Source organism: Enhydra lutris, unplaced genomic scaffold (genome assembly GCF_002288905.1).
Source record: "Enhydra lutris kenyoni isolate GAN:26980312 unplaced genomic scaffold, ASM228890v2 scaffoldscaffold18, whole genome shotgun sequence".
NCBI classification, from domain to species: domain Eukaryota; kingdom Metazoa; phylum Chordata; class Mammalia; order Carnivora; family Mustelidae; genus Enhydra; species Enhydra lutris.
The window spans coordinates 15149255-15169233 of record NW_019154102.1 but is presented as its reverse complement, the minus strand read 5'-3'; the positions used below and the strand labels follow the sequence as shown (position 1 = coordinate 15169233).

General features: G+C 39.4%; 1 protein-coding gene across 5 annotated transcripts in view; it reads right to left on the bottom strand.

The window, feature by feature from the left end:
* LOC111147950 (UDP-glucose pyrophosphorylase 2) overlaps positions 1-14272 on the bottom strand; it is a 74591-nt gene extending 60319 nt beyond the window's left edge. For 2 of the 5 annotated variants that reach the window (XM_022504235.1, XM_022504234.1), the window contains exons 1-2: positions 13090-13231; positions 13008-13055 (exon numbers count right to left, since the gene is read on the bottom strand). Coding sequence is in view for 2 of the 5 variants with exons in the window: in XM_022504234.1 (XP_022359942.1) it covers positions 13008-13016 (9 nt within the window). In the remaining 3 variants the exon portion in view is untranslated. The other 3 variants (XM_022504233.1, XM_022504230.1, XM_022504236.1) reach the window with 3 other exon arrangements.
* Positions 14273-19979: the final 5707 nt, after the last annotated feature.

The following is a 19979-nucleotide window of genomic DNA, read 5'->3' as shown; positions in this document are numbered from 1 at the left end:
ATTAAAGTATATGCAAGAATAATAATTAATGCTTAATCAAGAAGGGTGTCTATCTTAAACACCTGACACAGATTGGGAGGCACCGAGCTAGAAACCATTTCCCTTAGTGGCGACCTCCTTATCCATCCTGAATTTCTTTTTTTTTTTTTTTTTAAGATTTATTTATTTATTTGACAGACAGAGATCAAAAGCAGGCAGAGAGGTAGGCAGAGAGAGGGGGGGAAGCAGGATCCCCGCCAAGCAGAGAGCCTGATGCAAGGCCCGATCCCAGGACCTTGGGATCATGACCTGAGCCGAAGGCAGAGGCCCCAACCCACGGAGCCACCCAGTCGCCCCTCCATCCTGAATTTCTAATAAACGTCTGGGACTTCTGGTAGGAAAAGAAGTACAGACCTTTAAAGATTTCTTGGACTTAATATTCTCAGGTTGCCATTCTGTCAATGACAATCAGGTTTCTAATGGAAGGTCAATTAAAGAACCCCCAGAATAATGCAAGATTCCTAACCTCCCAAAATGTTTTATTCCTTCTCACTTCCTAGCAGCAGAGAATTGCTCATCTTCAACCTTGGACAGAGAGTGGATTAGGAATCAAACATTTCATTACCGGGGTGCCTGTGTGGCTTGGTCAATTAAGCGACCAACTCTTGGTGTTGGCTCAGGTCATGATATCAGGCTCATGAGATATCCGCACTGAGCATGGAGCCTGCTTAGAACTCCCTCTCTACCTCTCACTAAGCCCGGACTCCCTCAACCCCCGCTTGTGTGCATCCACATGCTAATTAATTAATTAATTAAAATGAAAAAGAAGAGCTACGAAATTAAAAAAAATTTCATTACCTTGGCCATAACTCAAAAAACATTTTTAGAGATGAGAGAGAACATTTTATCAACCCTCAACATTTTACAGATGAGGAAACTGAGGCTGAAATAGTTAAATAAGTTATCCAAGGTCATAGAACCAGCAAATGCTGGCGCTCAGAAGCAAAGCCAATTTATCTGAGTGCCATCCCACCACAGTGATGGGAAATACCTTGCTCATTTTTTCCTCCTAGTCTGACTCTCTTTAATCTTTGGCACAAAATCCAAAAATAACACTCCAAAAGCATTTTTATCAGAATGTCTTCTTAGACCCAATGGAATAGACAGGAAACTCCCTTCCACATGGGCTTACTAGGATTGTTCTGGTTGACTTAATTATAACTTAGTCCATTTGGGATAGAACTAGCAGTACTTCTTTTTTTTTTTTTTTTAAGAAGTTTTTCTGCCACCCCCATTTCCTAATACTTCCTTGTTCAGAAGAACTAAAATTTCAACATCGTGGGCTTTCTCCTATCCAACTGGAGCCAAAAAAAAAAAAAAAGGAAGAAGAAGATGATGAAAGAAAAAAAGGAAGAGGAAAGCAATAGAATCAAGAGATAGGAGACAATCTAACAAGTGATTGTTTACATTTAATTCAGGTATTTCATTTCATCCATTTCATCAACTAAGAGGTATATATAATATCCTTCCCTGACATCCTGATACTGGCACAAACAAAACAAGTTCACATTCTTTTTTTTTTCTTTAAGATTTTATTTATTTATTTGACAAAGAGAGAGAGAGAGAGATCACAAGTAGGGGAGCCAGCACGCAGAGAGAGAGGGAAAAGAAGGATCCCCACTGAGGAGGGAGCCCCATGCAGGGCTCGATCCCAGGACCCTGGGATCATGATCTGAGCTGAAAGCAGATGCTTAAATGACTGCCCCACAACTTCACATTCTAAAGGAGAAAGCTAGCTTCACAATGCACAGGCCATGGAAAGACTATAGAAAAAATACCAAGAGCAACAAAGAGGTTAGGAGCTCTCCCCAGGCCACCTCCCCACACACCACTAATTAGATTTATCAGTCCCAACCTTCCTTGGAAACTCACACTGAACGGCACTCTAAGTCAGACTATTAGGGAGCTAACTTAACTTTAAACCAGGAAATGACTTGTGAGCCAAGTATAGTAGAGTCCCCACTCATCCTCAACAGATATGTTCCAAGACTCCCAATGGATGGTCTGAAACTGCAGATAGTACCAAACTCCATATAAACTATGTTTTTTCCTATATCTACACAGCTATGATAAAGTTTAATCTATCATTTAGGCATAGTCCAAGATTAACAATAAGAAAATAGGATAATTGTACTGTATTAATATGTGAATATGGTCTCAAAATATTGTGCTGTACTCAGCCTTCTTTTGACTTTGTGAAAAGATAAAATGCCTACATGATGAGATGAAGTGAGGTAAATGATAGAGGCATTGTGACACAGCATTAGGCTAGTGCAGGCATACTTCTTTTTATTGTACTTTGCAGATACTGCCCCCCCCTTTTTTTAACAAAATGAAGGTCTGTGGTAACCCTGCATTGAGCAAGTCTATCAGCACCATTTTTTCAATGACATTTGCTCACTTGTGTCTCTGTGTCACATTTTGGTATGCTCACAATATTTCAAACTTTTTCATTATTATCTTTGTTATGGTGATCTGTAACCAGTGATTACGACTTGCTGAAAATGCAGATGATGGTTAGCATTTTTCAGCAATAAAATATTTTTAATTCAGGTATGTATATTTTTAGACATAATGCTATTGCACACTATAGTATAGTATAGTACAGTATAGTATAAACATAACTTTTAAATGTACCAGGAAACAAGGAAAAAACCTCATTTGACTCTCCCTTTATTGCAATATTTTCTTTATTGCTGTGGTCCAGAACTAAACCTGAAATATCTCTCCGGTTTGTCTCTACTGACCTTCTGACCGTATGTCAGGAGGAGGATCATCTGCTTCTAGACCTCAGTTGAGGTAAGTGAAACAGCAGGTAAGAGGGGACTACTGTAAGTTTAAAAACTCTAAGAATGTACTGGTAACTAGAAATATCCATGGATAAAGTTGAGGACATATACTGACTAGATTTATGACCAATTAAAGCTAACCATCCTCTTTTGGATTCTCACTGTAGTTGTTAAACTCAGTTATTTGTGACTATTCCCCCTAGAAAAGTTTTTCTTCTTTGGATTCCATTACCCAATATTATGCTACATCTTCTCCTATTTCTGTGACCAGGCCTCAATTTCCATAACTGACTCTTTCTTCTCCTACTCCCTGAATTTCCTAAGATTCTGTCCCCAGACCACTCTTCCCCTCAATTATGACCTTACCAGTCTCATTACTGATAATCCCCAAATACGTGCCTTGCATCCTGATCTTTTTCCTGAGCTCCAGATTCACATTCCCTACAGCCTTCTAGACATTTTCCACCTGGACACTCAAGTTGGGTACCTCAAACTCAACATGTCCAAATCATCTAAACCAAATACACCTCCCTGCCCCGCATGATATGAACATTCTCCTAGTCAGTGCATTCTCCTAGTCAGTGCTAGGTGACCTGAAAACCTCAGCACAGTTGACTCTTTCCTTCCTTCCCTTCACATAACATCAATCCAATACTATATACTTCAACTGCCACAATTCCATTCATTGCTTTTCATTTCCACTGCTGCTACTGTAACTTCTCTCATTTCAATCTCCTGGTCATGATGACAGCAGTTTTCTAACCAGTCTGCCCATATGTCACTCTAATCTGGTGGTACCAAGCAGAATGGATTGGTCTCCCTAAACTGCAACCCCAATCATACCACTTCTTTTCTTCACTGATGGGATTTGTATTTGATGATAAACAAATACAAATTCCTTAACCAGAGTGGTCTTAAAAGCCTGAAGTTACTGAAGTAACTTTTTGATTAGCCAAAGTTAATGAAAGGGCTAGAGCAGAATGCCTAAAGGCTGCAATTTCTTAGTTCATTTGTGATATCTTAATAGTGCTTCTAAAACTTCAATGTGCATACAAATCACCTGGAGGCCTTGTTAAAACATAGATTCCTGGGCAAGCTCCCAGGATTCTAACTCTGGTAGGTCTGGTGGGGGGTAAATATGCATTTCTAATAAGTGAATGTTACCTGTATTGCTTTGAGTAGCTTGATATAGATTATACTCCACTTATCTTAATACACTTGTAGCAGCCATGCACATCATTCTTTTCCCTAGACAATGCTATTCTGTCACCTATTGTCTGCCCTAAGGCCATGTGCTTTGGAGATGGCTCCAGGCCCAGATTGGTCTAAAGCCTTTCCAGAGATTGGCTTAAACATGAAACATAATATGATTCTGGTCAGTGAGTCACGAGGGTATAGTTTGCCAAAGAATTTAGGAGAAAGGTGCTCCTGACTGAAAAAAGACACATGGAAAAAATAGTATCTTTTCCACCCCTGGATATATGTGCCCAACCCTTCACCTCCAATTTCTTCTGCCATTTAGTGACCTTACGGGGAGCTAACCTAAGAATGAGAAAGCTAGGCTAAGAAAGCAGAGGAGAAGGAGGGAAAGACTGATACATTCTTCATATTCAATTAGCCAACTCTGGAACATCCCACTTCAAGATTCATGTGATGTAAGTCCCTCATTTTTTTAAGCCATCTATGTTTATACTTTTCTGTTCCATGAAATTAAAAGCATCCTATTTATTGTAAGATCCTTCCAAAACACACATCTCAAGTGTCGTTCAACATATTGAGAGCAGGGTACACAGAAATGAGGAAGAAAAAATTAGAAATTAGTGGCCCAGCATGAATGCCAAAATCATGAGAAAGCATCTCAGACTCCAAGAAACTTCCCCAAGGGCTCAAACTCTGTGATCTTGAGTAGCTTCTGCTATTTTAGAGGTGGTCTGTGTTCTAGGTGGTAGCTTCTGAACATGCAAAGAGGCCCTCCTTTCTATCACAACTCCTTTAATGAAAGGGTTTTAATCACTCCTGCCTCTCTACTATACCAAATAGCCCCTAAAGTTTAACTCTTTGCTCAGATGTCTGTCTGCAAAATTTCAAAGGCACTAGCTATGAAAAATTTTTTCCCAACACCTACGTCAGCACCTGACACAGTGCAGACACCTGATAATATGTAAATAAGAGATCAAGATTTATATTTTCATATTAGTGGCTTGAGCAGCCACTAATATATATCATTTGTCAGAATTCAGTTTAAATGTAATCTCCTCTTGGATATCTTTCTAAACCAAGCATGGTTGCCCATTACATGCTCACATGGTAAATTCTTCTACTTCACCTTTATAACACCATGCTTTTTAAAGTTTATTCAATGTCTATCTTTCCCAACAAGTTATAATCTCTGTAGGAATATATCATGTCTGTTTTGCTCAGGCTATATTCCCACTGCCTAACACAGAGCTTGAAACATAGTAAATATTCAAGTAATGTTTATTAAATAAATGAGTAAAAGCCTATTATGATACTGCTATGTGGTAGAAATACATTAAGAAGGTAGACTCCAGTCTAGTGAAGGTAGGGTCTGATAAGGCCAAACAAAAAGTATTCAAGAGCCAGGAATTATCGTTATGGGAAAGCACGGCTAAGCAAAATGTGGATTGTGTCTTGAGTTCTTGAAGTCCCCAAGACTTCTTAAAAAGAAGCTGATTTGGGACGCCTGGGTGGCTCAGTTGATTGGACAACTGCCTTCGGCTCAGGTCATGATCCTGGAGTCCCGGGATCAAGTCCCGCATCGGACTCCCAGCTCCACGGGGAGTCTGCTTCTCTCTCTGACCTTCTCCTTGCTCATGTGCTCTCTCTCAAATAAATAAATAAAATCTTAAAAAAAAAAAAAAGCTGATTTATCAGTCAGTTATCAGGTATGTTATCAAAGAAATTTCAAACTTATAACCAATCTAGACAAAATGACCTCTACATTTCTTTCCAATTTTTATTATCTTATATAAATGTTAGCATAATGTTTTCACTAGCTTTAAAGATTAAATAAAATTGGGCAATTTAGATATTTAAATTTAGCTTATTTAGGATGAATATAGTCCAGGTCATTCAATCACAAGTAAAATCAATTAGTTGATTTTAAATCAATTAATTACTTCAGACTCCAAACCATAGTATGATTATTTACATTTACATAGATTTTTTTTTTTTAAAGATGTATTTGTTTTTAGAAAGAGAAAGCATGATCAAGGGGGGGGTGCTGATAATCTCAAGCAGATTCCCTGTGGAGCGTGGAGACTAAAGCAAGCCTCAGATCTCAGGACCCAGAGATCATGACCCTGAGATCATGACCTGAGTTGAAACCAAGAGTCAGCCCCTTAACCCACTGAGCCACCCAGACACCCCTACATTTACAGATTTTTTAATGACTCAGTTTTCTATACATATTAATGCTTAATAAATGTTTTCTGGTAGAGATAAAAGGTACCAGTTTTCTGAGAACTGTTCTAGCACTGAATATGCAGGGCTATTTGCTAAGCAAATTTTTGCGAACATAAAAAACTGTTTTTAACTGTTAGAATTTACACATAAACCAGATTTCTCATTAATAATTAAGAGTAACCTGGTCTCATACAACAGAGTAGCTCTTAAAAATCTTAAGGGACAAAAAAGAAAATACTGCTTCTGAAAAACAGAACTTTCAGAAGAGATGTGTCAACTTGTTAAATAATATTACCTTGCATTAAGTTTAACAGATACAAAAAGGCATGTGCCAAGAGACCTAGAACACTCATTTGTTGAGAGAAAGAAAAAGAGATACAATATAAACTCATCATCATCAAGCACAGAAAATTATTTGGCAGGCTTGCCCTGTAATTTGATGTATGTACATTTAGATAAAACTAGGATTCTAAGCTTGGAAAAGCTTTAAGGTCAGTGAGTCCGCTTCCCTTATCTTGACATGAAACAGGGCCCCAGAGATGCTGACTTGCCTAAGGACACAGTAGCAGTGCCAAGCTGGAATCTATACCCTGGTGCCCTGCTTCTCCTTCCTGCAGGAAGGTCTCCCCTTTCTTGGTTACAGTGCTTTTACATGGTTTGTCACCTCCAGGAGTATGCCTGAATGAAAACATGCAAAAATCAAACTATGTCTACAATGTGAGGTTATTAGGTGAGGTTAAAACTACATACCAGAATAAGCATCCTTTTATGCTCGTCACCTTTTCCCTCTATACTGTTTGTTTTCTGGGCAATGAAAAATCGAAGAAAGTTTTTATGCACGCTCTAAATATTTTATTACCAAGGCCAAGCATTTTATCACTGGCATAAGTGAACCTAAAACAGTGCATAGAACTGTGTTATTCCATTTTCCTGCACTCTTTTTCTCCAAGTTTTATTCTAGGCAGGGTTTAAACATAAATGAAACATCACATCAGCCTTTGCCAGGGCAGCAACCAGAGGAAAGCAAACTCCAAACAACTTGTCTGCAGGCCTTTGTGGCCAAGGAGCAATGGAGTTATTGTTAAAGGGAATATCCCCTAGAATTGTATTTTCAACACTTTGGTGATTATTAAAAAGTGGACTACGTTTAATATGACTATCTCATGCACATGATTACAATGAATAATTCTTTTTTTAAAGATACAAGTGAAATCACAGAGAAACGGAACTCTCTTGATTTGCATAGGAAAAATTAACAAATATCTAGAAATGTTTTAGAAAACAAAACATTTTGTTGTTTATATAAGTTAACTAAGACAACATAGCCATCTTCTCCTTGGTTCTCAGAAATAACCCTTAATTGTCAAAATGGTTTGGGGGCACAATCGATTTCAACTGGCAATGACTGAGAAAAATAAACAGCGGGACTTTCGGCAGAGGCAGAAATTGAGCCCTAAAACAATTACTTTGCAACAAACTAAGGAGAGGTCTGCATCACCAATAACTGGGAAACAGCTTTGAAATGGAGTATTATCCCCTTTCTCACACCTAAGCCCTATCAAATGCATAGAGTTTAATTTTCTTTTAATGGCTTTGTTTTGATGGCTTGGCAAGCCAACTTTCAAAGACTATAAAAGTTATTAATAGAAAAATGCATGCCTGGTGGAAGAATTTTAGAAGCCTAAGACATATGGCTTCAATTAATTGTCATTGTGCCTGGAACAATCTATCAAATCACCCAAGACAAATTCGTCCACAATGCAAACACTATTATACCAAGTACAAAATACAATAGTTTAGAAAACAGGAATACAAATCTTTAGAAAAAGCTAACCTTCTAAAGAGATTCCAACCAATCAAATTGGTAGTTAAGTGAACCATACTTCCTCATTCACTAAATCCCAAATCCTAGAGGATCTCCCTCAAATTTTATTCTAATAATGCCGGGACTTTCTCCAGTGGCATAAATTCTGGATATCAAGAGAAATCACATTATAGAAACAGTACAGTCAACTCTTAATTTTTCATTTTTTACAGATAATCCAGAGCTAGTTTGATTTTTAAATATTTATTTGTATTAACTTTAGTAATGGCTATATCTGTCTTTCTGAGAACTCCTAGTACCCACTTACACATAAAATTACCTGGAAAATAGAAAACCACAGTATATTATTCTTTTACCTATAGCATTTTCGTTATTAGGCCAACCAATGTTCCTTATACAAATTAAGTATTTTATTTTATTTTATTATTTTAATTATTTTATTTTAAAATTTTTTAAAATTTATTTTAAAGTTATTTTAAAGTTACAATTCATAAATATTACAATTTTCTATGAAGAAAAAATAACACAACAGAGAAAGGTCTCTGTGTAGCAATATCACAAGAAAACACTGTTCAAACTTAACATTTTAGTGTAATTTCCTTGTAAAAGTTATTTTTCAATTTATCTTCAGAATATTAAAATGGCACTTCCAAGAAGTATACCAGTTAAGATTTCTTATTTCTCTGATGTTCCCTATCAATTTCTTTTCTCAGTAGGCTTTCACAAAGGAAAATCATCTTACTAGAAGAAACACCCAGTTATCAAGAACAAAGGCAATTTAACCATAGAGATTACAAAGTCCATGGTGGAAAACAAAGTTTTCATCAGCTCAACTATTCTGAGTTTCTTTTAATTTTCCATTTATAACTGTGATTCTAATTTAACTAATTTCTCCTCCCTAGAGCAACATAATGAATCCCAAGCCATGTCTTCAAAAAATGAGGAGTGTGCCTTAGTCATTGCTTTGCCCCCTTTATTACTGTCTGAAATCCATGTCACAATCCTCCTGGGCTAAAAGCATCCTCGTCATCTAAATAATCAGCAAAAAGCTAAATTTAGTTTGAGGTTTTGAGAAAAAGCAGGCCAAGGCCCAGCCTCCATAATCAGGCCCCAGAATACATCTCATCCCTATATTCATCTGAGACCCCTCCAGTTAAAATTAGCTCAGCTAATCCTCCTTGGCTAGCTGCCATTTACCAAGCAGGAATCACCCAAAAAAAAAAAAAAAAGTCATAAAAAGAGAATTCCAACAAATGGGAAAGTCAATGGGCCTCAAATATTTTTTAAGTGACACAGAGATACTCAAATGCCTTCCCCTAAAATACAAGAAAGTACCTCAATTTAAGAATATTAAGGGGGCGCCTGGGTGGCTCAGTGGTTAAAGAATATTAAGGGACATTTTTATATGATTTAGATAGATAATGGCCTATTAAAAACGGTTCAAAAAAAAGTTCCTCTAATATTACAGTATAAGCACATAACATGATCGTAGTTGGCTAGATGACAGTATTTCCTGCACCATTTATAAATTTCAAATCATGTGGAGAGAGATTATTCCATAGCTCTCAGAACTTTTTATAAAAAGCTGAATCCCCATTGATAGAGCTGGCAAAAAGTCGTATCAGCTGAAGAACCCTAGTACCTCCAACTGTGACAGGGCATCCCTTCTCCCTCAGCTAGTACTCACATTTATTTAGAATAATTGGGGCTCTGCAACAACCCAAGAAAACTAGCAAATGGGAAGTAATTTCACAGGTGTAGGCAGAAGGTAACCTGAGGGCAGAATACAACAGGTAGGCAATTATATCCTAGATCCAGGAAAGAAGAGTCTTCTTCTAAAAAAGGTATTTAAGTGCCTGAGGAATATAGACTTAGGAGATGCCCAAAGCAAGCTAAACCTTCTTTTGGACAAGGAATATACACTGAGAGTGCCCCTGCCTATCAATATTAAGCAGTTTTAGTAACTGACTATTTCTACCTAATGACTTACTGGTCCCAGTGCTTGAGACTGGAGACACCCAGCTTTTCTACAAAGCGCTTTGCCTAGCTTTGGGAGAAGAGATTCAAGGCAAGTATAGCAACCCCAAATCTTGTCCAGGCAATCAAAAACACACAACACACAGGTATAATACCTGGATGTTCTGAATTTCAAATGCCCACTATAAGGGATACCCATGAAATTTCAATACAGTGTATTGCACATTGTAAGCACTCAAAAACTGTTTTTGTTGACTGGACTAAAACAAAAACTGTCACCAACCATGTATTCACATCACCATTCAAGCTTCCTCCCTCCTACCCCTGCAATTTTTTTTTTTCCCAAATATATCAACTCCCAAGTGCTAGGGGACTAAACACCAAACTTAGAATAGGAAAATAAAAAACTGTCATATCTGCCTTGTTTCTATTTACTTCTGTTGATGACATGTGGTTATACTTATGATGGCAATGCTATCTGTATGGCCACCATCATTTTAAGAAAGAAATGGAAAACTCACTGGCCATTTTATATGTGACTAGGGCATTTACATAATTCATCTCATTTCAGCTTCTCAATAACCCTGTGGCAAAGCATTAGTACTCAATATTTAAATAAGTAGAAACTGAGGTTCAGAAGTTATGTATCTAAGATCGCCTGTTATCATGATTCAAACTTAAATCCAAATGCTTCTATCTTTGTAACATTTATGTAATCTAAGTGGTGTTATTTAAAAAAAAAACTGAAAATAAAAATGTAGGCTAACCTAAAAAATATATAAAAAATGCTGAGTTTCTCATTTGTCATCTGTGTCAAATTCTTTTGGAGCATCCACCACTTCAAGACACTGTATTTCCCCCAGAGATATAATTTTATCTTGGCCCACAGGAAATTGACAGTCTAGTTGGAGAAACAAGCCATTTGGGTAACTTTTTAATGTGAAAAGCAACAAAAGGTATTAGAAACGACAAGGATTTTAGACACATATATATATGAATTTCAATGCTTACCAGCTGTGAACTTTGGACAAGATACGTAAATTTCCTCAGCTGTAAGGGCATGAAAAAAATCTACCTCTTAGGGGCGCCTGGGTGGCTCAGTGGGTTAAAGCCTCTGCCTTTGGCTCAGGTCATGATCCCAGGGTCCTGGGATCAAGCCCCACATCAGGCTCTCTGCTCAGTAGGAAGACTTTTTCCCCCCATCTCTCTCTCTACCTGCCTCTCTGCCTACTTGTGATCTCTGTCTGTCAAATAAATAAATAAGATCTTTAAAAAAAAAATCTACCTCTTAGGGGTTTTGTGAAGCTTTAATGAAACATGTGAAAACAGAGGCCTAGTATTTGTTAAATCTTTCTTCTATGGCATGAGCTAACTGTCCATGATTAGAAATATCAGTAAGTGATATAGCAAAGATTAAACAATTTGATCTGGTACAAAAAACATTCCAAGATAAAAACCCAAAACTTATACTTGAAAACTGATCTGTGGAGACAGCTGAATCATTAGCGAATTATACAATTAGGGTTATCAATTAGGGTTATCAACAGCAGCAGAGTTAATTGAACATATAGAGGGTTTACACCTAAGAACAAAATTTAAACAATGACAAACAGGAACATAATCATGTCAAATTGGGAGGGGAGGGGTATCATCTTTTTCTGCAAAACTGCTAATTTAAAAGGAAAACTACCAAGTGACTTGTCCAGTTCTCCCTAGCATATTCTTGCCAAAAGAAGCTTTCCTGGTAATTTCGTTGTTGCTGTTACAAAACCAGCAAATTAACAGTTACCTCGTTTTTCCATTCTTGACAAGACATTTCTTCAATCAGAATATAAAAAGCCTCTCTCACCACAAATAAGTTACAACATGAATTCGAAAGTCTAATGGCAAGTGACATTTCTGAGTGTAATGCTAAAGGAGGCAAGCAAAAGTGTCCCATCTGTTTCCATATTAAGACAGGCAAATAATCTATTATACAAAACTCAAAGAAGAGTTAATAAAATGATATAAAACGTACTAGGGCATTTTTATTCCTAGGGTCTCATAATGGCCATAACTGACCTTTTTTTTTTTTTTTAAATACATCTGTTGAGAATCACATTAAGTGGTTGTGAACTTTCACTAGCTGTGTATTCACCAAAATAGCTGAAGCTTTTACACTGTGGGGTCTGCAAGCAAAGGGTTTACTTGCATACAAGAAGCAAATCCTATGCCAAATATCAGTGAGTGACCGATTTAAGGTAGCACCAATTTCAATGTGTACAACCAACACACACAGACATACAAGCAATGTTAATGATTAACTCAGTTCAGAGGCATTCGCTAACCCTTTTTTAAGACATGTAAAATTTAGAGGGCAATTTCCAAGATTCAAAGAAACCTTAATAATCTTTCCAGATTTCAAAGAAGAAGAAAATAAACAGTAATGCAGCAAAGTCATTTCTCTTGCTGAAATGACCTCCAGCTTCTACAAGATACTCCCGGTTTCGCAATAACTGAATCTGAGACTCCAACCACGTACACACAAACGAAGTAGAAACAGAGAACACTAAAGCTTCCCCAACAGTCCTGGCAAAACCTACCTACCTTCCCTCAGCCCTCCCAGCTCCCCTTCCCGTTGTCGCACACATGGTTACCTTGACTTCCACCAGTTAAAGAGAAAAGGGGTTAATCAGCAGGCAAAATCCTGTTTTATCATTATTTACAGCCACTACCTTAGCGAGCCAGAGCGCTACTAACCTGATTTCCGGGAGGCAGAACTAAACCAGGCAGAACACAGGAGTATAAATTATACGTATCCGAAATGCCAACCCAGCAGCTCAAAGCAGCTCAAATGTCAATTTAAGGAAAAGCGTTTCACAAATGGTATCTCAAATGAACATTTCTACTTCCAAACCACCCACCTCCCGACTGAAGCAACCCGGGAGGAAAAAAAAAAAAAGGTGTCTTACCTTGTACATATCTCGTCATTTTAGGGATTTATTAAAATACTCTGATGTGTGTGTGTGTGTGTGTGTGTGTGTGTGTATCTATATATATATAAATTTCTAGAGAAGCCACGCTATAGGACAGGTCTCTCTTCCTCCCTTACTTTAACAACCGACGTGTTCTTTCTCCCCTTCCTATATTTAGTCCCTTAAGGGAGTAATTATTCAAAGCTATTAAAACTGCCTCAAAAAAAAAAAAAAAAAACCCCCAAAAAAAAAAAAAAAAAAAAAAAAAAACACAAACAGGAAAACCTCCTCCACTTCCAAAAAGAAAGGAACTTAGTGTGACGGAGTCTGCTTAGAACTCCTGTCTACACTGCGCTCCTGACACAAACCAGGGCCAACTGGAGACTCCCGGAAAAGGTAAAATCACACGAACTTAAATTTCATCAATGAAAGAGGAGGATCTACAACGGCTATTTCACCGCCCCCCCCCCCCCCGCCCCCCGGGGTCCCCACGCCCTCCTGGGCTGGACGGCAGCAGACACTGGCCGGCCGCACCCCCCATTCCCTCCCCCTTGCTGCCGTCCAGCCTCGGGCCAGTTCCCCGGGGAACCTCGGTCAGCAGCTGCAGCGGCCAGGCAGGATGCGGGAGGCGGGTGAGGTCGGCAAAGAGGGGCAATGCAACCATTTTTACTAGCCTGTAAACACCCTAGGACTAGGAGGCGGCAAGAATTCCGCGCGCCTGCCGGCGGGCCGACACCTCCAGCTCGCCCCCTTCCAGCAGCGAGAGGCGAAATCCTGCCGTGGCTTGTTCTCGGGAGGGGCCGAAGGCCATATCGCCCCTCACCCGCAGCAAATATTAAGGGTCCATCCGCGAGGGGAGAACCCGCATGCCGCCCCAAGCCCGAGGCGTGCGGGACGGCCCAAATTGGGCCTCCCGGGCCACACAGCGGGTCGCGGAGAGGAGATTTACACATTTCCCAGAAAGAAACACACAGCCTAAGGGGTCTGGAGAAGCCCGTCCTCGCCTCTCTCCAATCCGCCACCGAGACCCACCTTCCGCTTCTTTTAGCAGCTGAGAAATTGGGGGCGTTTATGGCGCCCCGGGAAGAAGGATCGCAGGCTGAGAGAATGTCACCTCTGAGGCACCTTTCTCTCTTCCCCTTCTCCCCTCACACATGCACAACTTGAACTCCTCTCCCGCGGTCACAGCCCAGCTGCAGACCCCCAGCGCCCACCTGGCTACCAGCTTCTGACACCCCCAAACCCCCACTTTCTCTCAAACACCTCCCCTCCCCCCCATTTGGAGCAGCCCCCCTCAATGCGGAAATGTCCCCGCGGCTCATACAGACAAGAACAACTACCAGTCAGGAGCCGAGGCGAATGCAGGGCCTGACCAATGAGACGCGCGGAGGTGGCAGAGGGCGGGACGTCTGCGGCCCGAGTGAGCCGCGCGGAGGTGGTCGCTGAGTGGGACCTTGGGAGCCGCCTGTGGAGGCCATGCCTACGGCGGCGGGGAAGGGGTGTTTCACCAGTAAAATACCTAGTCTTCTGCAGATACTTCAGCAAGGGAGAGACCCTGAAGCACGAGCGGGTTTTTTTGTAGTCCATAAAAATATTGCGGCTTACCAGGGGTTGAAGATATCTAAGCGGCGGATAGAGCCAGAATGCCCCAAGCCAACTACCTGAGCGAGCCCAGGCCCTTCTCAGGAGATGCAAATTTCTGCTCACTACTCCTGTTCTAGGGAGGCTGAAGAGGCAGGAAGGACTAAGCAGTGGGATGTTTGGAGCCCACTAACAGAAGAAGGGATTTAGGGCATCGAAAAAAGTGCCAGGTGAAGGCTCCGCCACTAGAACCACCAACCCCAGTACCTAATCCCGTAGAGATTTCTGCTGTGATAGGCATTTACTTTTCTTTCTTTCTTTCTTTTTTTTAAATTTACTTGACAGACAGAGATCACAAGTAGGTAGAGAGGCAGGCAGAGAGAGAGGAGGGGAAGCAGGCTCCCTGACAAGCAGAGAGCCCGATGCGGGGCTCGATCCCAGAACCCTGGGATCACGACCTGAGCCGAAGGCAGAGGCTTTAACCCACTGAGCCACCCAGGCGCCCCAGCATTTACTTTTCTGATCAAAGCGGAAATGGATGTTACCCCTCGAGATGCTTACCTTTAATATTCTTGAAGTTCAGAAGGAAGGAGATGTTAAAAGAACGCTGGCAGTGGTGTGGGAATGGCAAGAGGGCCAGCCCAGCTCCCGCTAAATCACACCTGGTATTGCCAACACCTCTAAGACTCAATGGGTGCATCTCAGACTTCCCTTCATGACTCAGTCAGCCTGCTTCAGGACAGATGAATTGAGAGTGCTCTCTTAGGGACCTCCAATAAACCACGTAATTCTAGGAGTTTGTAGCTTTGGACAACACAATCAAGGTAATAATCAAGGTAAAGCGAGAATTGTTTAATGATTCCTCTCTAAACAAAGTTTAATTATTTAGTGCCACATAGTCATATGGAAACGTTATTAGGTAAGTAACACAGAAAAGGCCAGTGATTTGTCATGCTAGAGGGTAACAGTCCTTGGTACTATATTTCTTATGTGAAATCCAAAAAGACTGACCTCTCAGCTATAAAACTAACTTCCCCAAATAAAACCAAAAAATGTCTAAAACCCAGATATCTAAATTTTAATGGAGACACAATCTTAATCAGAATCTCTTCCTCCTTTGTGTGATGTAGAGAAATTCGAGCAGCATTAAATAGTATTTATCGATCAGCGTTAACACCAAAATAAGATGCCACCAAAACATTGGGCCCCATAGGTTGCTCAGCCTGCAAAAGATAAAGGGCAATGAAGAGTCTTTAATTTATAAAAGGTTTTTTGTAAGTAAGATGATCCATTATTTTCTACCTTTACAGAAGGTTAAGGGAGAGGAAGTGAGTTTTAATTGCAGCAAGAGTATTTCGTAATACGTAAGAATGACATTTTGATTTATGAGTGATTAAATATTGAGATATAGTACCAAAGGATGTTGTACATTTGCTGCCTCAAGAAATCTCCAAAAAGTATCTCTTCAACGGTTAAGTCTGTAAGTGCCCAGAGACTGGCTCTTAGAGAAGTAGCACGCTAGAAGCTATATTCCCAGGTGTTATTTTCAAATGGTGCCCTGTAAAATGGAATTTCTTTATATAGTGATTTAAACTTAAGTTTTGAGCCCCCAAACATTTTGTAAAAGCCTCCCACTTCCTCAGAACCACTAGAAACAACCTCACTTGGCAGATAACATGGAGATAGGGAAAGAAGGTCATGGCAGTAAAGCACTTTCAATTCTGCTTAGAAGGCAATTGCCTATCTCTGTATTTATTTATATATCTTAATACCTGAAAAAGTCACTTTCTCGTGTGTGTGTATGTGTGTGTGTGTGTGTGTGTGTATTTAATCCTTTTTTTCATGATACGCTACTGTGGAATTTCCCTTCAAGTTGCATGATGTTGATATATCTATCATTAGAAATCTATAACATGGATAGATATATTTGCAGATTAAACCTTTGCAGAAACTTGCGGGGGGGAGGGGGTCTAAAGGAGGATGACGATGGGGGCCTGGGAAGGACTGGGTATATAGGGGTAAGGTGGAATGAGATGGCTTTTTAGATTTAGTGCTTGGCACAGTGACTGGTATATAGCAAGCATTCAGTAAATGTGTACTGAATGACCAGTTTGGTGCCACCAGTAAATAAGATTTTTAAAATTTGAGGGGCACCTGGGTGGCTCAGTCAGTTAAGCATCTACCTTTGACTCAGGTCATGATCCTGGAGTCCCAGGATCAAGCCCTGCATTGGGTTCCCTGCTCAGTGAGGAGTCTGCTTCTCCCTCTCCCTCTGCCCCTACCCCCAACCCTGTTCATGTTCTCTCTCTTTCACTCTCTCTCTCAAATAAATAAAGAAAGAAATTTTTTTTAAAAAAGAGGTTTTAAAATTTAATTTCTATTTAGAGATAATGAATTTTTAAGTTTTAGACATTTCTACCTAGAATGTGAACTTGGGCCAAAGTGTAAGACTAATACCAGCAAATGCAATGTCCTGATGACTTTACAGTAAGTTTTGCTAACTCGCGACGTGAATACTATCCAATAAGATGTGGTTTAGAAATGGCTAAAGTATGAAATAAGTGTACAGACCAGCAATGTGTGTGGTCTTTTTTTTTTTTTCTTGTCTATCTTACTTCCATCCCCTACGCACAAGAAAATAAAGCAAGGCAGTTTTGGAGAACATGTCAGAGACATAAAAATTTTTGTGTCCTGCCCCAAGTGTTTAGCCAAGAAACCAGGCAACAGTTATACACTAGACTGTTGCACACATTCAATATTGGCTCCCATCTGTACCTATCTAAATTCTAGGCCACCCACGTGAAAAAGGAAAAAGGGACCACTGTTAGAAATTGCCAGTTACTGCCTAGCTCTAACAATAGGGCATTTTTGAGTCAAGAGGTAACCAAATAGGGTTAACTGGAAAAAGATATCAAACAATATCTGCAAGACAAAGTACTAATGAATGAGTAGTCTAAAAACATGAATGGTGTTTCTAGTTACTTGAGGAAGAGAAAGACTTCATTCTTTCCTGTTGCCAACACCCTGTTAATGAATCAGGAAGTTTGTTGAAACAAGTTGTGAATTTAAATTATGACATATCCTTCCATTTATTCATAGTAAGATTTTTAAATTGCATTTGCAGATTATTTAAGTTTTCTTCACAACAGTAACAATCATTTTAAATAACTATGATGCTTTAAAAAACAGTTGTCTCACATTACAGATAATTATCTAAGAGTTGATTAGAGTTGATAAATCTTCTAAGTAGTTTGTTTTTTTTTTTTTTTAGAGAGAGAGGGAGAGAGAGCGAGCACAGGCAGACAGAATGGCAGGCAGAGGCAGAGGGAGAAGCAGGCTCCCCGCCAAGCAAGGAGCCCGATGTGGGACTCGATCCTAGGACGCTGGGATCATGACCTGAGCCGAAGGCAGCTGCTTAACCAACTGAGCCACCCAGGCATCCCTCTTCTAAGTAGTTTTAAAAGTCATCAGGCCCAGAAGAATGCAGTTGAACTGCAACATGCATTATCTTGTTCTCATTTATCAATAATTCCCCTCTAGATTCTCCTTTGAAAGTTGCATAGAGGGCAAGTCCTTACTGTGTTGTCTCCTGTTTCTCCTGTTCTGCAAGTTGCCCATAGGAGAGTGTTGGTGAGAAATGGTGATGCCCATGAAGTTGTAGCTCATTCATGTGCCAAACTGCATCTCCACATCCCACCTTGATGATAGAGGCAGAGGAGTCATTTCCTTTAATGAGTGGGTAGCCATAAAACAACAAACAAACCCTATATTTTCTCAGGGTTTTTAATAAACATACATCATTATGTAATCATAATCCAAAATATAAAAAACTCACTAAAAAATAATATATCACTTCTAAACCCATAAGATAAAATAAGCATTCTGCTTTTCTGTAGTGATATGTGTATAGATGATGAGGCTACTTATTGACATTGAAATCCCCATAGAGAAGAGCTGTGAAATAGAAAAGTATTCAGTTTAATCCTATTTTTTTCTTCCTCTTTCAACCATATTAAAGATTCCCTGTTGTGCATTCCATCAGATGTCTTTTGATGGTTTTCCAAACATCTCTGCCTCTGGTCTAGCTTATTAAATTTCCTGCCAGTGCCACCACTGGAAGGAAAGGATAAAGAACTTCTGTTCCCTAACTTAGTCTCAGAGAATTTATTTTAAGCATTTCACACCCACCACTCTAAGTACTAAAGAGAAGATCCTCAGGACTGTTTTAAATAATTGGGTAATTATAAGTCATTAAGTGGGTAATATGATTAGGGAATAAAAAATAACAGTGTTTTCCCTTCTCTAGAGTGGAAAGGAGGAGGAATGTCATTTAGAGAAAAGACCCACAGGAAAAAATGTGGTATATTAATGTTAAGTTCTAGTACCATTTTTAATTGGACTTTTTAAAAAAATTCCAACAAGGATGAAAATCTTTTAAAAAAAATCTAACCAGGGGCACCTGGGTGGCTCAGTGGTTAAGCCTCTGCCTTCAGCTCAGGTCATGATCTCAGGGTCCTGGGATCAAGTCCCACGTCAGGCTCTCTGCTCAGTGGAGAACCTGCTTCCTCCATTCTCTCTCTCTCTCTCTCTCTCTCTCTCTCTCTCTGCCTACTTGTGATCTCTGTCAAATAAATAAATAAAATCTTCTTTAAAAAATTAAAAAAAAAAATCTAACCATTACCAAAATGTCCATAATGAATAGCAGTACTCCTCTGCCCTAATTCTCTTTACTCCATCTTTGCACACCAGAGGTGACCATTTTTCTTCTAACAGTTATATATACCTGATAGCTATTTCTAAATGTTTATAGTGTCTTTTTTTTTTTTTTTTTTTTTTTTTTTTTTGTTTTTTTTGTGTTTTTTTTTTTTTTTTTTTTTTTTTGGTTAGTGGATTTTAGCCAGTATGTTTGACTTCTTGTTATAACAGATATAGACTTTGCTCACTTAAAACCCTGGCCTTGTTTTCTCTTTTGTATTCATTTCCTAAACTTTGTAGAGCTATATTCCCCAACCTTTTCCTTATCACAGCACAGAGAGAAAATAATATTTCTATGGCGTCCTTAGAGGGACTCTGTGGGCATCATATTGGACTTGGTGATAAGTTAATTGCTTTTTAAATAATAAAAGCATGAAAATGAAAAATAAGGGGCGCCTGGGTGGCTCAGTGGGTTAAAGCCTCTGCCTTCGGCTCAGGTCATGATCCCAGAGTCCTGGGATTGAGCCCTGCGTCGGGGCTCTCTGCTCAGCAGGGAGCCTGCTTCCCTTTCTCTCTCTCTGCCTGCCTCTCTGCCTACTTGTGATCTCTGTCTGTCAAATAAATAAATAAATAAAATATTTTTTTAATTTTATTTTTTATAAACATATATTTTTATCCCCAGGGGTACCGGTC